The sequence below is a fragment of the Musca autumnalis genome, unplaced genomic scaffold (genome assembly GCF_047663935.1).
Source record: "Musca autumnalis isolate F117 unplaced genomic scaffold, ASM4766393v1 scaffold_2, whole genome shotgun sequence".
NCBI classification, from domain to species: domain Eukaryota; kingdom Metazoa; phylum Arthropoda; class Insecta; order Diptera; family Muscidae; genus Musca; species Musca autumnalis.
In genome coordinates, this window is record NW_027411755.1 from 404,953 (window position 1) to 430,012 (window position 25,060).

At 33.7% G+C, this 25,060-nt stretch overlaps 1 protein-coding gene across 9 annotated transcripts in view; it reads right to left on the reverse strand.

Annotated features, from left to right (window-relative positions):
* The window catches only part of B4 (imaginal disc development protein B4), a 164,586-nt gene that overhangs the window by 4,889 nt on the left and 134,637 nt on the right, over positions 1 to 25,060 (reverse strand). For all 9 annotated transcript variants that reach the window (XM_073966480.1, XM_073966481.1, XM_073966488.1 and 6 more), the window contains 3 exons: positions 10,049 to 10,713; positions 1,622 to 2,175; positions 1,052 to 1,556 (listed from right to left, as the gene is read on the reverse strand). In XM_073966480.1, coding sequence (XP_073822581.1) covers positions 1,052 to 1,556; positions 1,622 to 2,175; positions 10,049 to 10,262 — 1,273 coding nt within the window. In that variant the 5' untranslated portion in view covers positions 10,263 to 10,713. The remainder of the gene's footprint in view (positions 1 to 1,051; positions 1,557 to 1,621; positions 2,176 to 10,048; positions 10,714 to 25,060) is intronic.

Genomic DNA, 25,060 nt, shown 5'->3' on the forward strand with positions numbered 1-25,060 from the left:
GCACCAATAATCCGAAATTTATGATCCGAAAGATGAGACTCTAAAAGTACTTCCAATAAACCATAAATACCAAAAATGTATGTAATTGTGAATAGAGTTGCACCAAAAGGTCGTTGTTCTATTTTTTCACGCATCAGCACATATACAGTTAGACAACAAATGTATTGCTAGACCAATATTGTAAAAAATTTTATATTGTTCGTTTATGGCAACAAATTATGTAAAAATTATACGTTTTTTTATGCAAATCTCTTGCTATTGGTCCTCAAAGTAATAATCCGTTAAAGTATACAAAGTTTATTTGCAATTTATAACAAATACGGACTAAAATAAGAATTACCTACTACTTTGAGGTGACAATAAAAGCAGTACTATAACACTAATTAATTTCGCAAATTTTTGTAGTTAATATGCAATGCAAAACAGTCCGATTTTGGCTTTGAAAACATCAAAATACCTGTGGAAAGTATAGGAAAAAAATAGACCCTCAGTGCAATATTTTGAAACAACATAGAACATAGCTCTATTTTATTTATCAATAGTATTGGAATGACTGCATTCTTACTAAATGAAAATATATTATCTTCATAAATCCGAAAAAGTTCGACAAATCGAATAAAACCCATCAAATATTAAATTAAGCCCCTTATGGAAAAGCTGGAATACCGAATTTTTGGGTAGTATATTCTTTACCAAGCAAACGAGTATGAGAAACCGGGTTTATGGACATCATTAGGAAATATTTAATATTCTTTATTTTTACATAATTTGTTGCCATAAACGAACAATTAATATGCATATTTTACAATGTTGGTCATTACAATACATTTGTTGTCTAACTGTATATACACCATTAACATTCCCAGAGGGATAAGCGAAATTTTCCTCAATTAAAATATGAATTCAGTGTAAAAAATAATTCATATAGATGGAACTAATCCTAGAGGATACAAATTATCTTTTTGTTGGTATAAACGTTCAAAACAAAAACAACAAGATTAGACCAAATCCCCTTTCAGAACAATTGCAATCTATCGAAAATGGCACTCACCAGGAAATTCTTGTGGGATCATAACACCCTTCTTCCGATTCGTTACCGCAGTTTTTGCATTGTGGCAATGATAAATATTTCGCTGACGTACCAGCCGATACAGCAAAAACAATTCACCCTGTTCATCGTCAGTAGTATTTTGAACATTATTACCCGCGTTTGCCAACACTTTCGTAGTGCTGGTATCACTGCCACTATTACTATCCAGTGTCTGTATCACGTGGTCATTGTGACCGATTCCCGAAGATGTCGACGAAGAAGTTCCTGTGTTACTGTTAGAATTTGAACTAACCGCACTAGTTTCATGAGTTGTGCTGCTTGACTGAACAACGACTTTCTCACCTTCACAACTGGCGGACGAAGTTGACGTAATGGTAGACGAGTTATTAGAGGAGGAGGATTGTAGTGTTTCATTGGAAAATGGTGTTCTATAAGAAATTCTCACAACTCGTGGCAGAGAATAACGTTCGAGAAATTCTTCCACTGGCAGAGTGTCGTTTTGAGACTGTAATAAATAGAATGATGGTAGTATTAGATTAGTTTGCATTCATTAAGCGATATTCTACTTACATCGGCACTGTGTTTAGAAGTTTTACTATCACCTGTAGAATAATCAGCACCCACATTAGTTTTATTTAATCCTTGACCACTGCTTGTGCCATTTGTTGACAAGCTTGCACCGCTACCTGTGAATCCATTTCGCATCCGCCTTTGTAACCGCTGTTTAAGTTCAATTTCATTACGTCTTGCCAATCGTGCGTTTTCAAAATCGGCAACCGAAAACATATTAGAACTGGTATCATGGGAATTGAAACGTCTTAGCTTGGCTTTTCGTCCTTCAACCAGATGATGTAAGCCATGGTGAGTAGATGATGGGTGATGGTGCGAAGCATTCGAATATTTGCTACCCACGTTCGAAGAATTTACAAGGCCAACGGCACTACTGCCACCGCTTGCTGTACCGTTATTACAATTGGTAGCCATTAAATAAAACACAGGATTAGTTGTAGAATTATTAGTTGAACTGCCATGTTTTGAGTTGTAATGTGCGGACGTAGTATATGCAGAATTAGTTGTTGTTGATGCTGTATGACCAGAGGTATTCAAATTGCCTGGAGTGAGTGCTGAAATAGAAAGATAGTGATTAGTAAAAAATAATTCAATAATAATAATTCGTAAAATATACATATGCATGTAAATATGTACATTTTTAATACATCTATCAACATTTAATACAGCCTTTGTTGCGTTTATTTAAAGTAATTCGTAACATATGTATTTGTAAATGCATTTTTTATACATTCACAAAATATTTAGAAATTAATTGTCAAATGAAAACTCATCTGAAATCCATTGGATTTCATTTGACGTTTAAGCAATGGAGTGGATTTCGTAAATGTAAACTTAGTATAAGTTTCGACGTTATACATTTTTGGACATGACCCTACGATGATATAACTTTAAATATCCATTTGCTGGTTTATAGCTTTTTTCGATCGAATTCCTAGTGTATTTGTTTTCTTTAACCCAAGGCATATTTATATAAGGTAGAAGTGACAATCAGCTATATTCTTAGTCCCAATTTACATTAGGCGAGTTTACTTGCGGCAAGTCTCAGTTTGTAGAAGAGACACGTCAGGGGATGGAAATGGGGGAAAATTGCTTGTACCGGCAGTTATCAGGCAATTCCTTTTATATTTTTCGTATTTGACATATTTTCATTGTTTTGAAAACAAAACTTGTCGGAACCTTTCATAAACGCAAGAGGCAAGTTTAAAAATGAACGAGAACAATTGCCGCAAGTAAACACGCCTAATGTAATTTGGGACTTACTTTTTGTAAATTAATGCTTTGTTCCAGAACCTGCAAGAAGCTACTATTTTTTACTACGATAGCATTTTTCCCTTTATGTTATCGAAAAAAATAGTAAAAATTAGCAGATTCTTGCAGTTCTGGAACAGACCATTAGTTTTCAAAATGTAATAGGGTCTACTCATGAAATTTGAATTTTTGAAGTTTGCTACCATAAAATACTGCTTTTCATCCTGAACGTGTAATAAAAATGCCCTACGACATTTTTGAATGCTCTATATTTACATTTTGATTCAAATTTGTTCTATTTTAGAGGATTTTCAAAATGTATTTATGTTTTTCCTGAAACAAATTTTGGAACGACCCTATTATTCAATATTTTTTGACAATTATGGTCTGTTCCAGTACTGCAAGAATCTATTAATTTCTCCTATTTTATTTTTTAAAATGTAGTAGGGTCTACTCATGAAATTTGAATTTTTTGAAGTTTGCTACCATAAAATACTGCTTTTCATCCTGAACGTGTAATAAAAATGCCCTACGACATTTTTGAATGCTCTATATTTACATTTTGATTCAAATTTGTTCTATTTTAGAGGAATTTCAAAACGTATTTATGTTTTTCCTGAAAAAAAATTTTGGAACGACCCTATTATTCAATATTTTTTTGACAATTATGGTCTGTTCCAGTACTGCAAGAATCTATTAATTTTTCCTATTTTTTCCGATAACATAAAGAAAAAATTGTTATCGAAGTAAAAAATAGTAGCTTCTTGCAGGTTCTGGAACAGAGCAATAATTTTCAATAACAACAAAGTAAATTTGTAAATTTGTTAGTTGTTGTAATTCATGCACATACCTTATATAAATTTGCATTGCTTTAACCGAATAATAAATATAAAAGTAAGAAAAATGAAAAAAATCGATGTTGTCCGGATTTTGTGAATTTAATGTTCCTATCAAGGCATATTGAACAGGCAGTGGTATCACACCAGCTGTTCGAATATGAAGTGTCATCAAATCTTTTTGTAACAAAATTATTTTGTTGTAATTTCCGCAACAACATGTTACCCCAAAATAAAAAATGCAATTTCACCCCAAATTGGTCTGTTCCAGTACTGCAAGAATCTACTATTTTTTACTATTTTTTCCGATAGCATAAAGGAAAAAATGTTATCGTTGTAAAAAAAAGTAGCTTCTTGCAGGTTCTGGAACAGACATAAATATAATATTTTTTGTTAGATAAAAACAACTATACTATATTTTACATTTTTTCTTACTCATTTTTTGACAAAGACAAATAGACCTAAAAGTAGAAACACAATCAGCCTGTTGCTTGCTTTCCAAATGTCAAAATTATTGCTTCACCACGCCGCTTTTTTTTTGTATCACACATCGATCATATGTTTTGGGTAATGAACTGCCAAAATGAAATGTCAAATATCAAGCCGATACGAATTCCAAAGTTAAACAATGTTTAACTTCGGCGCATGAAATCGTGCTTTGTTAAGGGCTGTTCTATTGAAAACAGTACAATTTACAGCCCGTTTCACTATGTCGAACGAAAATGAAAACGAAAGAAAAACAACTAAACTCGTGTATGATTTTTAAATTTTGTTGTTGTTTTAAAGCAAACACAAAGTCAATATTGCCATTAAAACCAAAGTTTAGGCGTTTTTCGTTCGCAATAATTTTCTTTCGACATAGTGAAACACGCCCTTAATTTCTCGCTTTCACGCCAAGCAACAATAATCCATTACTGACATTACAGACTGCAGCGTTAATTTGCATTAAAAACTGCATTTAATTTTACAACTTGGCACCCCTGACTATATTGTGTCTCAGAGCCAGGGATGCCAACTGTTCCGAGGTAAAAATCGCTACAGTCACATACGCACCACAGGTCTGTAGCGATTTGTACTTAAACCGGTTGACATTCCTGCTTAAACAGTGGTTTTTATACGTCAAAAATCACCACAAGTAGCGGGAAAACCACCAACTTTGCACCCCTGCTCAAAGCATGAAAATGCCCTCTCACATGAATATGGGTTCTCTTTTACAGTATTGCCATTTTGAAGTACCTAAATTCAGTTTGAGTTTGTGTAAGAATGTGGATAATGCACGAATTAGTTTTAATTAAGGCAGTTAATGCAAATTAATGCTGCCGTCTGTCTGGGGTATACGACAGGAACAAAAGCATTTTCCAATAAATATGTGATAATAGTGTGGAATTTTTGTTATAGATGGCTAAACTATTTAATGGAATAGTTACTAGTCCCGAATTTCTGCCCTTTTTATTCCACACAAATAAATATATATCGGTTGTAACGCCTGTTTTTGTGTGAAATATTTGACTTTTGCTATCGGTTATAAAGGCCTGGGTACATAAGCTGCCTCGCCTGCTTACCTTGCTTGCTTCTGATAAAAGAATAAAAAAGAAAAGGGCAACCCAGTTCGAAATTTTCTCGGCCTTCTTTATTCTTTTATTTTTATTATGTCATAAATGAAGCAAGAAAGCAAGGTAATCAGGCAAGACAACTTATGTACCCAGGCCTTAACGTCGAACCATACGAGGAAGAAGTAGGCGGTCTCAAACTAATTAAGCTTGAATTTTTTCATCCAATGTCACACCTATTTTACAACCCATAGACCAAGGAATAATAAAATCATTTAAATCGCATTACCGGAATCGGTAAATATCCACTATCCTGGGAAGAATAGAAAAGGCTGAAGGTACAAAATTAAATGTGTTTGATGCAGTGTTATTCTTCTGTCATTGCTAATTGTTTTCATTATGCAGGATTAATGGTCATTTGAACGATTCTGAAGACACTTGTCTCCATTCTCATATCTCCCAACACGTAGAAGATATTGACGAATTAGTTGCCATCGATGACAATACTTTCAAATCTGACGTGTATAATGACTACGACATAATATTGAAAGTTTTAGATGAAGGCAATTCTAACGAAGAAATTGGGGATACTACAGAACCAGAATTGCAACTACTGTCAGCGTATGCAAAGAATGTGTAATGGAAACCCTTTCAAAACTTAGATCTGAAAAAAACCAAAACTATAAAACAGGCTATTTTAAATAGAATCACATCCTATGTTAACGTAATATATCTGCTGAAGAATGAATTTAATGTGGTTATTTTTATTGTTTTATTTTTAATAGAATGAAAAAGTGCAAAAATTTAATTGAATTTATTTATTTACTTAATAAAACAACGTATTTATACCTAAAAGTCACTATACATAATACATAAAATGTCACCTCTTTTAGCGTCCGAATTTGTTAGGTCCCTTGACCGACGTAATAAGCGATTTCGACTGTAGTTTCGTTTTGTCGCTAACTTACTGAAAATATAATTATTTACGAAATTACGAGGATTTTATTTATTATTTTGTAAATAAATTTACAAAGTATAGCTTAAAAGGTGCCGGATAACTATAACAAATAATTTTGGGGCTTTTTTGCAATTACAAACCAATTCCTTGGTACCCCAAAAATTATTGAAAAATTGACCCAAAAATTGATATCGTAACAACAGAGGTTAATAGTCCAGCCAAAATAGACATGCGTATGAGGGAGAAATAGCAAAAATTCCCACAAAGCTGAATTTTGGTGATTTGCAATTTGTAACAATGTTTTTGCAATTTATTAGTTGACAAACTGTATGTTACTTGAATTACAAAATTTAAGAGTATCATGTTACATCACTAGTTGGCCTGCGCGAATTTTGTGCATATTTTTCGTTTCCATAGTATGTGTACTATAAATACAATTTATTCAAATAAACCCTGAGAATAAATATGGTCTGTTCCAGTACTGCACATTTCTACACATTTTTACTATTTTTTTCGATAACATAAAGGAAAAATCGGTTATCGGAGTAAAAATGTGTAGAAATATGCAGTACGGGAACAGACCAATAGTTGCCTACAAATGTATTTAGTCAGCAAAAGCCAACAAAATGCAGCTAAGAATGACATGGGTAAACTAAAATCACTGTATCAATTATTACCAAATTTTGTCTGCCAACATCAAATTTTGAATTTTCTTCATTGGGAACTTCCTAGTTTTTACTAAATATACAGCACCACCATCCACAAAAATAGTTCGCGGGCATTCTTATTTATATGTACATTTTGCTGGCAGTTTCATGCGTACTCTAAAGAATCCAAAAATAACAAAAATCATAGTTATATTCGAAACTTATTCTAAACCAATTTTTACAAAAATTACAAAAAATTGGCGAAAAAAGTAATAGCACCATTATTAAAGATTCTTTTAAAATTATAGAAATTGGACACATATCTACACTTTATCACTCAAGAATAGAAGCACATCAACAGAAGCCATTACCTACTTATTTATTCTTCCGTTGATGGCGTTAGAACCACCTGTTGATAGGATAGGTATCGAACCAAGCGGATTCTGGTATTGGTTGCTGAATTCTTCTTCAAGAACTCCCCAACGTGATTTTCGGTCGTTTGTTTCGATGCTGTAGTTGCCTTATAGACCTTAGTTTATAATTTTTATACCCTACACCACTATGTGGAAAGGGTATTATAAGTTTGTTTTGGGGATAATTCATGTAACACCGCGAAATATTCGTCGGAGACCCCCAATGTGGTATACCAATCTTCATATCTCGGCGAGATAAAGCGATTTTGAGATGTGTGTCCGTCCGTCCGTCCGTGTGTCCGTCTGTCCATTATAAATTGTAATCAAACTCCAGGCCGCAATTATGAACCGATCGTCACGAAATTTGGTATGGAGGTCGGTTTCACATCAGAATAGATCGCTATTTTAATTGGTGATGATCGTGAAATATTTAGCAGGTGAAATGGACCAAAAACATAATTTTTATCCGATTTTGTAGCTGCTCTGTAGGTCGCAGTAATAGTCCGATCGCCTCGAAATTTTAAATAAGGTAAGAGTATATGACAAAGAAGAAGCTTGTAATTTGAGATGGCGATCGGATAATATTTAGAGGGTTAAATGGACCAGAACTTTTGTGTGAAAATTGTGAAAATTTTTTATTAACAGCTTATATCTTTGTTCCTGAAAGACAAATTCCCCACTCGTGAGCTATATTTGGAAAGCGATCTCTTGACCTTTCAATTGATGTCAATTATGTTGATGTACGTGATCAGATAACACAGTTACAGCCTAATATATCCAGGTTTTTGTTTGTAGTGTAATCATAAACCCGCTAGAGGTCGCAATTATAGCTCAATAGTCACGAAATTTCGCACGAGGTAAGAGTTTAGGTTGAAGAAAATGCCTATAATTCTGCATGACTATCTGATATTATTTAGCGGTTGACATAGACCAATACTTTTGTATGAAAAATATACAAATTTTATTTTTGGTCCATATTTTCATTCCTGGAGGGCATATACCGGCAAAGTAGCCTACATATGGAAAAATAACTACTGATCTTTCCCCTTATGTAAATTGTAATAATGTGTCTGCTAGATATCGCACCTATTGCCTGTTATATAATGTGTTTTGTGTAGAGAACCATAATTTCCTCCCATGTTACAAATTATCTCTATCATGACAGAGAAATTTTCAGTTCAGTTGTTAAATTGGATTTTTATACAAATTTTATGGGGTCGCCTCGCCACATATTTTATACCTCAGGATTTAGGGTAAAGGGGATACAAACAAAATACGACCAAAGATGTGTCTCATCGAAATATTGGTTTTAGACCCCAAGTATATTTGGATAAAATTCGTTTCAGACAATTTGGAGTCGATTTAGCCCTGTCCGTTCATCTGTCTCTCTTAATGTCTAGCTGGCTGGTGCGCACGATAACTCTCGAACGGATCTACCGATTAGAACCAAATTTCATAAAACGTAGTATTTTGCCCAAACTTTGTTTTAGTTCGAATGTAGGCTATGTCGATCCACACCTCCTCCAAAAAAGTTCAAAATTGTTTTCGAAAAATTGTGTGAACGATAACTGGTGATGTGAGCAATCGATATGCTCCAAACTTTCTATATATCATTATTCCTTCCAGATATAGATCGGATAAGACTAAATCGGTTCACACCTTAGGGTACCTCCCACACAAAATTAGGAAAGGGAAATTTAAGAGTCCTCTCGAATCGTTTTGAATTTTTTTCAGCAGATTGTTCTTGTGCCACAAATCCGCAAGATAACTCTCAAGGGGTTTTCTATTTGTCGAAACTTTACACATCGTATTATTTTATCCAGTCATGTGTCCGGTCGGAAAATGGACTATATCGGTCCATCCTTCGAGTACCTCCCACACAAAATTTGGGATTATTTATTTTATTTTTGAAGATTCTTTTTACTGTCCCTATTCTGGTCCCTTTCCCGTGGTAAGTCATACTTCCTGCGATAATAGTCCAGAAGTTCCAAAAACCCCTGCCGGCTCCAACTAAAATTACAAATCTGAAAAAATAATTCTCAAATATTTCCAAAACTCAGAATTCGGCTTACTAAAATTGATCACGATACCTATAGATTTCACGTATTTTGAACCGAGGCGGTTGCACATAGCTAATTCCTACAGGTTGTGGTGTAGGGTATCACATGGTCGGCCCCGTCCGACTATAGCCTTTGCTTACTTGTTTTTTATTTTGTTTTCGAAATTTTGATTTTAACTTCGGATTATACCGCGAGTTTTGAATATTTTTGAAAACAAATTGCACATCCATAAAGTTTGCCATGTTTTTCCTTCGAATCAAATTAGAAAACTTGCGTCATTAAAAGCGCAAAAATCCACCTTTTGCTTAGAAACCTGTCCAAATTACCTATAGTGCAGTGTAAGTAGTTGTGTACGGAGGAGTATCGTCGCATAGAAACAGCATTAGTTCTCCAAATTCTCCAGTAGATTAATAATTTTATTACAGGTGGTGCTTTAAAATTAATTCAGAATTCACAGTAAAAGCAATCTGTTAAAAATTTAGCTAAATTACAGAAGACCTTTTCACAACTACATATTGTGAAATTAAACAAATGCTTTCTGGAAACAATCCCTCAAATTTGCCAAGACATTCACTCGGATTATCTGAATGCTGCTTGTGACCGTTATTTAGTTGAATGTCTGACGTCTAGCTAGCCTATGTGTATGTATTAAGAAACTTAAAAACAACTTAAAAGATGATATCTTGGCCTATTGTATTAGTAACACACTTACCACTTGTTGATGGAACCGCTGCCGTTGCATTGGATGGCGTTAACGATGCAGTTGTGGTGGTTATAGCTGATGTTGAGGAGGGATTGCTGGATATCGACGCTTGTGGTGTTGCCATGTGAGGACTGCTTTTTATCAACCAATTTGTCAAATGTCGTTGACGTTCAATTTCGACATTCGTGCGTTGCATTTCTGCCAATTTCAAAAAATCAGTCATCTTCTTCGCTTTTGCGACAATTACTTCTTCGTTTTCCCTGTTGTTTTCTCCCCTTCGATTGCTTTGTGTATTGTTAAATGAAATGAGATCACAGTTGTTGTTAACGTATTTTCTTCTTAATTAAAACTTTGTTGTTGCTTTCTTTATCATTTTGTTTTGTTAAAATTGCTTATTTTCAATATTAGCAAAGGCATTTTTATATCTATAATATAATTATTCTTTTAATTCACTAACTTCTGTAAAATTTATGTATTGTTTCCCATTTTTTTGTTTTTTTGTGTTCAATTGTAGACCTGTGTGTAAAGAACGCGCGCGTTTCTTGAACCGTAATGAGCTAGTGGAAATTCAGGTTTACTTAGCTCCAAGTTATATGTTTGACTGCTTTAACAAATGTCTGCGACGTGCTGAACAGTATGAGGGCGAGAATCAAGAAATACGTCGATGGCGAGAGCTGCAAGTGTACAGAGATAAAGAGAAGAACAGGTATTGAGTAAGCAAATGGAGAGCGAGAGATCTAAACAACTTTTAACTTATGAAAATAGTAATGTCAATGTAGTGTTTTTTATACTCTTCAAATAAAAATATAATTTCTGGATTTGTGTCGCTTCAACCAAGGCATATTTATACAAGGTAGAAGTGACAATCAGCTGTATTCTTACTTTTTTTTGTAAATTTACTTTTCAAAATGTAATAGGGTCTTCTCATGAAATTTGAAACTTCGAAATTTGCTACCATAAAATTATTCTTTTCACCGTAAACATGTAATAACAATGACCTACGACAGTTCGGTATGCTTTTTATTTACATTTTGATTCAAATTTGTTCTATTTTAGAGGATTTGCAAAATGTATTTATGTTTTTCGTGAACAAATTTTTGGAAGGATTCTATGATTCACTGAAAAAAAGTAACATGAAAGAAAAAAGTGCAAATAAAAGCGTCAGGTTGATTAAGACGAATATTGCAACAAAGCAGATATGCCGAGTACATACATGAAAGCGTGTACACTAGGAATATGCCTTTTTGAACTTTTTTCTCAAAAGTCTTGGAGAACTTTCGACTATTAATGACTAAAATAAAGTGTATTTCACATAAGTATTAAAAAAGGTCACGCTTTGAAATTATATTTTTGTGAAAAAATAATTTGTCAAAAAAATGATTTCCTTTTTCGCGAACGAATGAAGTTTCGTCTATATTAAATATTGAATAAGGTCACGCAGAAATGTTGTGTGGCTCTATAGCTTTTTTCAGTTTTACATAGTTTGGATTTTCTGAACAGATTTATTGCATTCCGGTTAACTTAAAGTTAAAAGTGATAATTAGTAGACAGCGGAATCTGATTATACAGAAACTTGTTTTATCACAAAATAAAACGAATTAGGCCCAGAAATTTTTGAATATTTTGTATATCGTGCATATCTTGACATATTTTTACATATTTGCATAAAATGAGCATATGCAAAACCATATGCAAAAATATATACAAGGATGTGTGGTCTAAAAATCCCACCGAAAAGGGCTGAAATCTGGTATTAGGTCTTCGTTAGGGGTATGGAACTTTATACCTGAAATTTGTCCGCATGGGTCCACGTCTTCATATAGCCCCCATAGAACGGTACCTCCCGATTTCCGATATTTTGAAGGTTGTGGCCTCAACAACACACTTAAATGGCTGGTATTTTGTATAAATTCTTCGTTAGGAGTATAAAACTTTCCACCTGAAATTTGTCAGTATAGGTCCACGTCTTCATATAGCTCCCATAGAACGGTACCTCCCGACTTTCGGTATTTTGAAAGTTGTAGCCTCAATATCCCACCGAAATGACTGAAATTTGGTTTTTAGTCTTCGTTGGGGGTATACAACTTTCCACCTGAAATTTCTCGGTATAGGTCCACGTCTTCATATAGCCCCCATAGAACGGTACCTCCCGATTTTCGGTATTTTGAAAGTTGTAGCCTCAATATCCCACCAAATTACTGAAATTTGGTATTTAGTCTTCGTTGGGGGTATACAACTTTCCACCTGAAATTTCTCGGTATAGGTCCACGCCTTCATATAGCCCCCATAGAACGGTACCTCCCGATTTTCGGTATTTTAAGGGTTGTGGCCACAGTAATCCACCGAAATGGCTGAAATCTGGTATTTGGTCCTCATTTGGGATATTAAACGTTCCATATAAAATTTGTCGGTACAGGTTCACGTCTTCATATAGCCCCCATAGAACGGTACCTCCGGAGTTTTGGAGGTTGTGGCCTCAATATCCCTCCGAAATGGCTGAAATTTGGTATTAAGTCTTCCCTGGGGGTAAACAATTTTCTACCTAAAATTTGTCGGTTTAGGTTCAGGCCTTCATATAGCCCCCGTAGAACGATACCTCCCGATTTTCGGTATTTTGAAGGTTGAGGCTGTGGTTATACATTTCTCTATTTTATTGACTTGTCTGAAAACAATTTAAAACGGAAAAATTGTACATACAAACATTTTTGTACCTGTTATTGAAATATTTATTGCATAAGAAAATATGTAAAATGCATAAATTTTGCATATGCAAAAATGTATGCATTTTGCATATGTCATCATATGTTTCGATTGCAATTTAATCAGAAGCCAAAAATATGAACAGTCCCAAAATTTGACATGAATCGGACCAAAAATAGGGGTTGCATAAAATTCCGCTGTCTAATAATTAGACATCGGATTTTTGCATATTTTTGAAATTTCAACCAATTGTAACTAGGTTATTGTACAGAATTGTATCTTTCTAATGATAGAAACACGATGTCATATTGAAAATAATCAATAATACGTACAAAGCCCCAGCTTCTATTCTTTAATAAACGAATTATTTGCATTATAATTTCCAAAAATATGCAAAAATCCGATGTCTAGTGATAATTAACATTCAACGTAAAAATTATATTTTAATGCGTCTAAATTGCTTTATTTTGCGTTTTCAAATCCACCCAGTAGTAAAAGAAAACATATAATTTTACGATGCCACTACCTGGGTAATTGTGCCATGATATATACAAATTATGTATTAGATGTGGTTTCCATGCCCATAATATTGGCGGTTTCGAGAACGTATTCAACACTGATTTATTTCAATATGTAGAGAGAAATGCTGTATTTTTCTCTCTCATTTTAATACGAATCCAACACTCCCTAACCAGTCCCAAAATAATGTAGCGAATACTAAACACGTTATTGACCTGCCGCACTTTTGTAATAGCACACACACATATAGGTATACCAAAATATAGCTCTTCTAACCACCTCGCGTCGTGTTTGCACCACCCACCCATAACCTCTTTGGGAGCAGTAGTTGTTAACAAACGAACATCTTTACTTTGGTTACTATAGTTCGAAGTAGCTGCTGGTTGTTACATTTGTAAATTTTACTTCGCATTCACTTACATATATATGTATGTAAGTATGTTAAGACGGTTCAGATGTTATAGTTACGGTGTAAATGGTAGTGCAAAGAGTGCCTATCTCCATATGTCTATTTACTATGTACGTGAAATTTAAATTGTGCGATAATTATTATCATCGTCAATTTTTCTTTATTCTGCTAAAGGGAGTCACTATGGGGGCGATTTGAAAGCTTACAAAACTACTAAAATAAAACACTAACTCTTAGTAGAGTTGACGACAAGGCTAATTTATGATTCATTGCCGAACAACTCTAATAACAAACAGCAGAAACTACAACGTTGATTGGAGTAAAAAAATAACCATTTTCAAAGCATCAGGTAGTTTTATCATATTTACATATTTACGATGTTTTCTAAGGACATTTCCCACGCCTTGAATTACAATAAAGTCAAATAAATGCAGAATTTGTGTTGCTTAAATAATCCACAATAACCAGAATCTATATGTCTCTTTGCATAATATTTCAGAGTCTATATACCTATCCCATAGGGATTATTTGTCGGAATTTTAATTATTATTATTCCGATTTAGTGATTGGAATTGGGATCGATACACCCTGTTGTTCTGTTGTTGAAGGTTTATAAATATTCTATGAACATACATACATATGTGGCTGTTGAAGTACGACTTTAATTGTGGCGCTTTGTTACTAACTCGTTTTTTTTTCTTCAGAGTTAGTGTCCCATTGTTGTCGACTTGAATGTCTCGAGGTTTGATTGTGCCATACATTAATTTATAATTATCATAAATGACAAGACATGAATCAGTTACTTTCCGAGTATTTCATGGAGAGATTCAAATGATGAAAAATGAGTCATAAAAAAGTCCCCACAATAAAATTGCGATTTTTGTGGTTGTTGTTTTCATTCGTTTGAGTTATTTTTTATATTTCAGAAGTCCGGCAAATATTAGAAACAAATGATGAGACTCACATAAATCATTCTTATTTTATCAATCAAATATTCCAATGAAGGTTTAATATACGGGAAGCTGCTGAGCGGACAACTCACAGGCTTACAAAAATGGAAAATCGTCCGTTTATTTGAAAATAAACCAATTCTTTAATAATTGTTTATCGGAGCAATTTAAATGTTACACTTGAATACAACATGTTTATTAATAAAAGTTTATAACATCTCTTAGCATTTAAATATGCAGGAACGACGAAAGCAATAATTAATTCATTCAATATCGTTCATAATGTATTAGAACTATTGTGGAATACATATGTACATACATACATGCATACTTATAAATGAACATATGTATCATCGATAAGTAGAACCATGAAATCTTATCTTTTAAAATGCATTTCTTTTATTGGGAAACCTTATCACAATTGCAATATTTATGCTGATAAAATACATTAATATTACCACCCCACTGAAAATGACGTTTACCAATAGTCCATTGTGTTGACAAATACACATGTACATTAGGGTTATGACTTTTTTACAACCTCATATCCCTTTATCATATTTTGATGAGTGTTTACCTAAGATTAGATACAATCTTAATTATAAGGTGATTCCATGAAAAACATTTCGCACAAAATGATCTTCAAATTTTTATTTATTAGCACATTGGACAATTTTTTCAATTCACTGTAAGCAGTTATATTGCCGAAAAGAAGTTTTAGAGCCGTGCGACATATCCAAAACAACATAATCATCATATCACTAATATTATCATCATATCATTACATACAGTATGCAAAGTTCATATTCGTACATCCATAAAAAATTAATAAAATCGTTATTTATTCCATATTTTATGTGCCGATATGAAATAATTGATACGAATTACCATAACGAAGAAAGATTTTATAATAACAAAACAAATTTTTAATTTATTCCGTCATTTAGGTATAGATGGCGCCTGTGTGGGTGGCAAAGTTCGTATTCGTACACCTATAAGAACTATATATTTGGAGTTTTTAAAGATTTTCAAAGCAAAATTCCGCAATTTTTTTGTTCTTTTCTTCTTTTGGAATGCCTATGCTATAGAAATATGTAAAAATAACCGTAATTTTATTAAAAATGTTGCATGAATAAAAAGTCGGACGAATATTTGGAATACTTAAGAAAAATATGCTAGATATGATTAACTATTGCAATTTATTCCCAAATTTTGGACGAAAATAGCTAAAAGCATTCCTTCTGTAACAATATTCGAGGTCTAATATGAAAATAAATGCTGTCAGCGTTTGGAAATGCAAAGAAATGTAATCCGGGCTTAAGTAAAGTAAACACATTTTTGGTTTTTACTTGGTAAAAATCGCAAGTTTCGTTTTATATTTGACATAAAATGTATTGAAGTTTTAGAATACGGATTCGAAAATCATTTTATGTCGAAAAATGTGAGAAATTATGAAGAAAAATTAAACTGTAGAAGTTGTCATACTGTCTGCGTACGACTGAAATTATACGCTTACTATGAACGAGGGTTATGGCTGCCAAAATTGCGAAAATAATGGTTTTTACTTCTTGAAAATTATATTTCTTTACCGGAGGATCCAAAATGAGTACAAAAATGTCAAAAGAATGAAGTAAATTGCCAGGAAAGAACGTGGGGTAAACTTTTGAAAAACTGCATTATTTTCGGGGAAATTTTCTTCCTTAAAAATTTATTATTCATCGTAATTTCCGATATCTCTTGACATAAAATGATTTTCGAAACCCTATTCTAACACTTCAATACTTTTAATGTCAAATATAAATCGAAACTTGCGATTTTCACCAAGTAAAAACCAAAAGTGTGTTTACTTTACCTAAGCCCGGATTACGTTTCTTTGCATTTCCAAACGCTGACAACATTTATTTTCATATTGGACCTCGAATATTGTTACAGAAGGACTGCTATTAGCTATTTTCGTCCAAAATTCTAGAATAAATTGCAATAGTTACTCATATCTAGCACATTTTTCTTTAGTATTTCAAATATTCGTCCGATTTTTTATTCATGCAAAATTTTTAATAAAATTACCGTTATTTTTACATATTTCTATAGCAGAGGCATTCCAAAAGAAGAAAAGAACAAAAAATTGCGGAATTTTGCTTTGAAAATCCTTAAAAACTCCAAATATATAGTGCTTATAGGTGTACGAATACGAACTTTGCCACCCACACAGGCGCCATCTATACCTAAATGACGGAATAAATTAAAAATTTGTTTTGTTATTATAAAATCTTGCTTCGTTATGGTAATTCCTATCAATTATTTCATATTGGCACATAAAATATGGAATTAATAACGATTTTATTCATTTTTTAGGTGTGTACGAATATGAACTTTGCATACTGTATATGTATGTATATCATTTTATATGATATATAACTTTATTTTATATATCATATAAATTAAAAGTGCTTTGTGCGTGACCTTTGCAACAGGAAATATTTTTTGAGATTTTTTTTCATTTCATAGTATTTTTTCACAAAAATATTTTTCACAAAATTTAGTTTTGTAGTTTGAAATTGAACATGGGCGATCATATACGAGTATCATTGAATTATATATTAAAATTAAATATAAATGAATAAACCACTAGACAGCGTTTATAATGACACCATTTGCAGAACTTTCCGTTAATGTGTTTAACACAGCAAACATTTTTTTTTTAATTTTTGGAAGATTGTTTGATCAGATTAATCTTCAATGATTCCTAACGGCGATCATTTCACGATTGTTTAATTTTTTTTAGATTTGTAAAACGATGGCGTCAAAAATTTGTTTGCGAAAAAACATAAAGAATTTTATGAAAATTAAATTTTCTAGATTTTTTAAATAAATAAACTTTTCTCTAAATCGTATAGCTTCCTGAAATCGGGCCTTCTTTAAAAAATCCGAAAACTTTGGAGGCTTTTGATTGAGAAAATAATTTTAGTACATTCCTAACATATTCCTGTTTTTTTTTATGAATCTTTATAAGTGAGGAACGACAGATAACAGATAATACAAACTATTATGTTTTATGTTTTTTTGCGTTTGTAACATGGAGTGCAACTTGAAAAGTCGGATGAGTTCAGGGCCAATCACTTTTTGGTAAAATAGAATGGACCTCCTACATACCGAATAACCAAATTTTGGCGGCCGCTATCTGCCCACCTTCTGATAAATGCATTTTTAAAACACGGGGTTTTGCTTAAAATTTGTACAAATTTAGCTATGCTATGAGAGCTATATCAAAATACGTACCTATATTTACAAATTTTTTCAAGGCGTATTTTTATTCCCGGATGCACGACCCTAAAATATCAAATTTCAGCTAATTCGGTAATGAAATAAAAAGAAGGCAATTTCAAAACATAGATCCATATTGATTTTTTTTTTTTGTAATTTTTGGTGAGAAGCCAAAATGCGGGATTGCAATCAAATTGTGTGTCGGTCAATTCCTTCAGATACATTCTGCGCAAAAGTTCAACACTTATTCGCTTTAATCCACAACGTTAGCATATATTGTAACCGATAAATACCCCAAAAATTCATATATTTTTGTCGGCAAGTAAATCCTCATTAATAAGGTTATCCCAGCAAAAGTTGTAATGTAAACATGGCGCCAAAATCCCTTAGCAAAATGGTAGCCACATTTTGTGAAAAACTCTATAAGTAAGTAATGTTATTCTGAGTCGTCGCGTCGTTTGGACTTGGAGAATTAATGGTGTAGAATACCATTAATAGGATAGAAGTCATCCGTGGAAAATGTTGTTTTTTTAATGATATATTAAACTCAAGAAATATATTGAATTTATATACTTTGTGTCAATATTTCATATAAAATCAAATAACTACAACCTTTAAAATAACTTTGTCACGAAACGTTTACACAACATTTTAATCTTTCATGCTTTTGGTCATATTTGTCCATTACTGTAGTAGGTGCATTAATGTTTGGAATTTATAAATAATAGCTTTACACAGATACAAATATTATTTTAAAATGCAAGAGGTCTTCAAATTAATCATTAATGGGTTGATACTTTGAATAAAGAATGACTTGAACCTTCTGCGGTTTTAATAAGAATGAAAGCGATTCTATGTTCATTGAATGACGCATATTTCAAATACGAATGACGTATGTATATACCAAATATTACCGGTTCGTAGAATACTGTGAATTTAGAGCAAAATACTTATGATTAACTCGCCTCATTTTATTCAAGATCACTGATGGGTATTTCCATAATTTTTTATTTTTTTTTCTACAGAATCAAAGAAGAGTTGTTAAGACAAACACTTTGGAGAATTATATTAAATTGTCTTACATTAGGAGCACTCTTTCAGTAGATGAGTGATATCATGGTAGAAGAAAAGACGTCGATTTAAATCAAAAAATCTATCGAAACCTGATTTTTCCTGAGTTCATATAACTTCAAACACACAGAAGCAACAAGAGGGTTTGTTTTAAACACTTTTTTGAAAAAAAAAAAACAAGTAAAAAAGTGTCAGTCGGCTTTGCCGACAGATAGATACCCTCAGCCAATGTGAAGCGAAACTTTCACCTCCGGACAGATCGAATGTATTTAAGGTCTCTTTAGAATTTTGTGGCCCTTTTTGGACATCTGAACTTGCCGACAAAAATTTGGATTAGGAATTAACTGCACTAATACACAAATGTTGAACTTTTGTAGGGCAGGTACCCTTAGGGAGGACCGATATGGGCCATTTTAAAATATTAGGAGATCCAAAGTTTGGACCAAATTGGTTGCCCCATTCAACTGATATCGTCCTAGCATTTTAGTGACATTTTTTAAATATTGGGGAGGAGTACCGAAAGTTGTGGACCGGTATGGCCCATGAAACTAAGTTTGGATATAATATGACGAAGACCAAATGTTGGACCAAATCGGTTGAACAGTTCGAGAGTTATCGTGCCCTCCGACCGCCACATATGGTGACATAGGGATTTCGGGCTGTTTTCCCAAGAAATATGGACTTGCCCCTGAAAAAACTTTTACCGTCGTAATGGAGGTAGCGAATGCAAATCGCTTCAACAAAAATCAAAGTGATTCGAGAGCAGGTTTTAAAGTGAACTTATCCGAAATTTTGTGTGAGAGGTACCAGAAGGAGTAGACAAATATAGTCCATATTCGAACCTGATCTATATCTGGTAAATATATTAGGATGTGCAAAGTATGGATTTCATCGGTCACTCCCTTCAAGAGTTATCGTGCGCAAAATTTTTTCGAACATTTTTGAAGTTTTGTGGGGGAGGTACCGGAAGGAGTGGACCGATATAGCCCATTTTCGAATTTAAACTATGTTCTGATAAAATTTTACGAAGACAAATTTTGGACTGAATCGACAGATCCGTTGGACGGTTATCTTGCGGTCCAACCACTACACAAGGTGCCATAGGGGCTTTTTGCACCTTTTCGGCCATTTTCTCAGGAAGTATGGACTTGCACCTGATGAAACTTGTACCATCGTATGGGGGGAGGAGAATACAAGTAGCTGCAACAAAAATCAAAGCGATTCGAGAGCAAGTCCTAAACTGAACTTATCCGAAATTTTGTGTGGGAGGTACCCGAAGCAGTGGGCCGATTAAGTCCATATTGGAACTTCATCTAAGTCTGGTAGAAATTTCACGATGTGCAAAGTATGGACCAAATCGGTTACTTCCTTCAAGAGTTATCGTGTCCACAAATGTTCCGAACATTTTGGAACTTTTGTGGGGGAGGTACCTGAAGGAGTGGACCTATATGGCCCATCTTCGAACTTAATTTAAATCTGGACAAAATATTTCGATACCTAAAATTTGAACCGAATCGATTGATCCGTTCGAGAGTTATCGTGCGCACCAGCCGGCCAGACAGACGGACAGACAGACGGACGGGCATTGCTAGATCTACTCAAAATTGTCTGAAACGGATTTCCTCCAAACATACTTGGGGTCTGAAATCATTATTTCGATGAGGCACATTTTGCCGTATGAAAGAGAATATACCCTCGTTAGCATAAATGCTGAGCTTTTTTTATCGAATCCTCTTATAATTAAGATTTGTTCTAAATTTATGTGAAAACTCATCAAAATATAAAGGTTGTAAAAAAGTCATAACCCTAATGTACATATTATATGTATGTGCGGCAAGAGTGGATGGAAAGAAGACTTTACTTGAATTGGAACTTTATTTTTGCAGCATTTTGTACATCTTTTCTCTGCATTTCGAAGAAAATAGTAGAACAACACGAGAGTTTGCCATCGGTAATAAACAAATGTCTGTGGCACAACCTGCAAGAATCAATAAATTTCTACTAAGATAACAATTTTTCCTTTGAAAATATAAAAATTAGTAGATTCTTACAGTTCTGGAAAAGTGCTAAAAATTTCTACAAATGAAAGTTAATATTTCGTTGGTTTGCGACATTTTCGAAGTGAAACCAAACTAATAAATTATTATGGCCTGCTTCACTAAGACGATTCGAACACAAATTCGAACTACTACCAAACTTTTGTTTTTTGAAAAATATTTGAATTGATTTTATTTTGAATCAAACAAACATTTCCTACAATAATAGGAGTTAGGTAGTAATTCGAACGAATTTGAATTCGAATCGTCTTAGAGAAACAGATCATTAAAGTCATTTGGAGAAACAGACCATTAAAGTCATTTGGAGAACCTGAGAAAATTAAAAAGTTTTTTCTATCCTGTATTTCACTTGTGTTGGCTCTGAAATTATTTTGTTTGTAAATGACAATGTGCGGAGAAAACAGATCTATAAAAAATTTAAAATTTGTCCATAGAAATATCGGTCATTGTAAATAGTACTAGTATTATTTCAGGCTCTACACAACAGCACATTTTCTCTCCCAATTCCATTTTATCGCTCGAACTTTTCAAATTAACCCACTTAGCGCCGAGAATTTTTTTTGCGAGAAAACTTAAATTTTTTATGAAAATTATATTTTTGAGACATTTAAGCATTTTTTAACAAATAGCTTTTTTCTCTAAAACGTATAGATTTCCTGCAATCGGGCCTTCTTTTAAAAATGCCAAAAACTTTGGGGGGTAATATAGGTGTATCCTTATATGCCAATCCCTAGGTTTTTGATTGTGAAAATACTCTTAATATATTCCTAAAAAATCCCTGACTTTATACGATTCTAACATTTATGATTAAACTTTTATCGCATATTTACATTTTCGTCAAAAGTCGAAAATTATAAAAAAGTCGATCTTTTTGAATAGCTTGGGTTTTAGGCCAATTGCATGAAAATTCATAGGTTTAATGACAGATAACAGACAATACTATAACAAAATGCAAAAAAAAAAACACAAAAATATTCGAAATAACCGGAGTTTTACGTCAATTTTTTTTGTGGCGTTTGTGGCCAGTGGCTTTAACTGGTTTAAGAAAGTTTGTGGGTCAGCTGTATACCATATTAGGGATGCAATCACGTCTATTATCACGTAATTTTTCCGCTGTTGTTTTTAATTCTACTTTAGGAAGACATAGAACCCATTTTGTGTTCCTTGTTTACGTTGGGTAATGTAATCACATTCGCCAAAAAGATTCGACAAATAACCGAACTGATTTGTTATTGAAAATCTCATATCGCAACAGTGATAAATTCAATGTTTGCATGGAGTGACAGACACAAAGACAGACGTCCACGTCAATTGTACTGTTTTGGTCTTATGGCTAAAAAAGGTGCGGCCGAAATCGCAAACAGACCCAGGTGTGCCATTAGGCACCACTACCGCAAGTCAATGTTTGTGAGCACAGAACAGTCTTCGCTAACAGCTAGCAGCGCGTGCCACACGTTTTCTCCCAAAAAAATCAGCTCAAACGGCCAGAAAAAATAATAATAATAAAATAACTTATATTTGGCTACAGTCAGTTTAGTAGTCCCATAAATCATGAACGTTTGCAAAATACCAAAATACCTATTTGGGTTTGTACTTATCATGTGCTGTTTTTTGCAAATACTTTTCAATTAATTTGTTAAAAAATTTTTTTTCGTTACTCGAAACGAACAAGCAATCAGTAAAAATGATCAAAAACTAATAACAATAGTAATTGTTGGTTATTATCTGCTGTCATTGCCAAAGGCTCGTAGTCAGGGGTATGACAAATTAAGCACAAATACCTGCCTATCTACCTACTTTTCATAAATAGCTTTATATGTATTTAAATGAAGAGAGGAATATGCTCCCAAATATATGAAATAAAAACAATATTTCTTTGACGTTGCAGTACTTAAGATAAATAAATAAAATAGCATCATAGATTAAATTTATGATGATGTATTTACCATATAGTGCCTCATTTCCCTATGTTTTTGATTAATCAAAAGTTACCGACGAAGCACAACCCTTAGTGGTGATGCTACCATGAATATTCTTTATGTTTCATTCCGTAATTATCAACACATGCGTTGCTTTTGGAGAGGATACACTCTTCTGATCTAAAACAAGTAAAAAAGTATCAGTCGGCTTTGCCGACAGAGATATACCCTCAGCCTGTATATATTGAAACAATTTTTTCCCAAAAAAACGTATATATTTAAGGGTTTTTAAACATGTTGGGAATTTGAACCGACAAAAATGTTCATTAGGATTGAAGATCAAAAGTTTTGCGGAGGAGATACTAAAAGGAATGGGTCTACATTGACCATTATGGAAGTGGATCTCCAGCCACTACATATGGTGCCATATGTGGTTTTTACACACTTCGGGATGTTTACTCAAGAAGTATGGACTTGCCCTTGAAAAAACGTTTACCATCGTAATTGAGGCAGAGAATGCAAGTTGCTTCAACAAAAATCAAAGTGATTCGATAGCAGGTCTTAAAGTGAACTTATCCGAAATTTTGTGTGGGAGGTACCGGATGGATTGGACAAGTATAGTCCATATTTGAACCTGTAATATATCTAGTAGATATATTAGGATGTGTAAAGTATAGACCAATTCGGCCACTCCCTTTAAGAGTTACCGTATGAACAAATTTTCCGAACATTTTTGAACTTTTGTGGGGGAGGTACATGAAGAAGTGGACCGATATGGCTTATCTTCAAACTTAGACTATGTTTGGACAAAATATTACTAAGGCCAAGTTTTGGACCGAATCGGCAGATCCGTTCTAGAGTTATTTTGCGCTCCAACCACCTCACACGGTGTCATAGGGGTTTTTTTACAACTTTCAGGCTATTTTCTCAGGAAGTATGGACTTGCCCCTAATGAAACTTGTACGGTCGTATGGAGGGCAGTAAATACAAGTTGCTAAAACAAAAATCATAGTGATTCGAGAGATGGCCCTAAACTGAACTTTTCCGAAATTTTGTGTGGGAGGTACTCGAAGGAGTGGACCGATTGAGGCCATATTGGAACCTCATCTTCCTCTTGTAGAGTGTTTACGATATACAAAGTATGGACCAAATCGGTTACTCCCTTCAAGAGTTATCGTGCGGACAATTTTTCCGAACATTTTTGAACTTTTGTGGGGGAGGTACCTGAAGAAATGGACCGATATGGCCCATATTCGAACTTAAATCAAATCTGGACAAAATATTTCGATACCCAAAATTTGAACAGAATCTATTGATCCGTTCGAGAGTTATCGTGCGCACCAGCCAGCCAGACAGACAGACAGACAGACGGACAGACGGACGGACATTGCTAGATTTACTCAAAATTGTCTGAAACGGATATCGTACAAACATACTTGGGGTCTAAAACCATTATTTCGATGAGGCACATTTTTGGCCGTATCAAAGTGTAAATACCCTCTTTAGCCTAAAGGCTGAGGGTATAAATATAGCTCATTCAAAATATACATGTGTATAAGGGGGAAATAGCAAAAATACGTAAACAGCTGAATTTTGGTGGAGAGCTAGTGTTTGCCATTAGAAGCAACGTCCTAAAAATCTCCATCGATCCCATGTGTACAAAAAAAGCTATTCGGGGTCAACGGTCATATTTGCAGGTATTACTCAGTTTTCTTTATTTTTCTTAAAAACGATAAGACTTAGCAAAGCCAGCTAAAGTAAAAGTTGTAGATTTAACAATTGTCTACAAGAATGGTTTTTATGATTTTAAAAAAAGACTTACCATTTTCGAGTTGTCGCGATCTAAAGTAAAAAAAATAAGCCGCGTAAGTACATTATGAAGCGAACCGGTTAAAATAACCACACTATGTGTTAGGTATTTCCATAAGCTTTAAAACGATATCCACTTTGCAGTAAACGGTTCAGTAGAATCGGGTCTAACCCGGTGTTTAAATCTGCCCTTTCGGGTCGAATAACCGGCGAACCGTATCTGCCTCCCATGAAAATTATATTTTTCCGTATCAGCGCAACAAACCCTACCTTCGGAAAACAATTCAAAAAATCGAAGACCAAACTGGTAAATAATTTTTCTG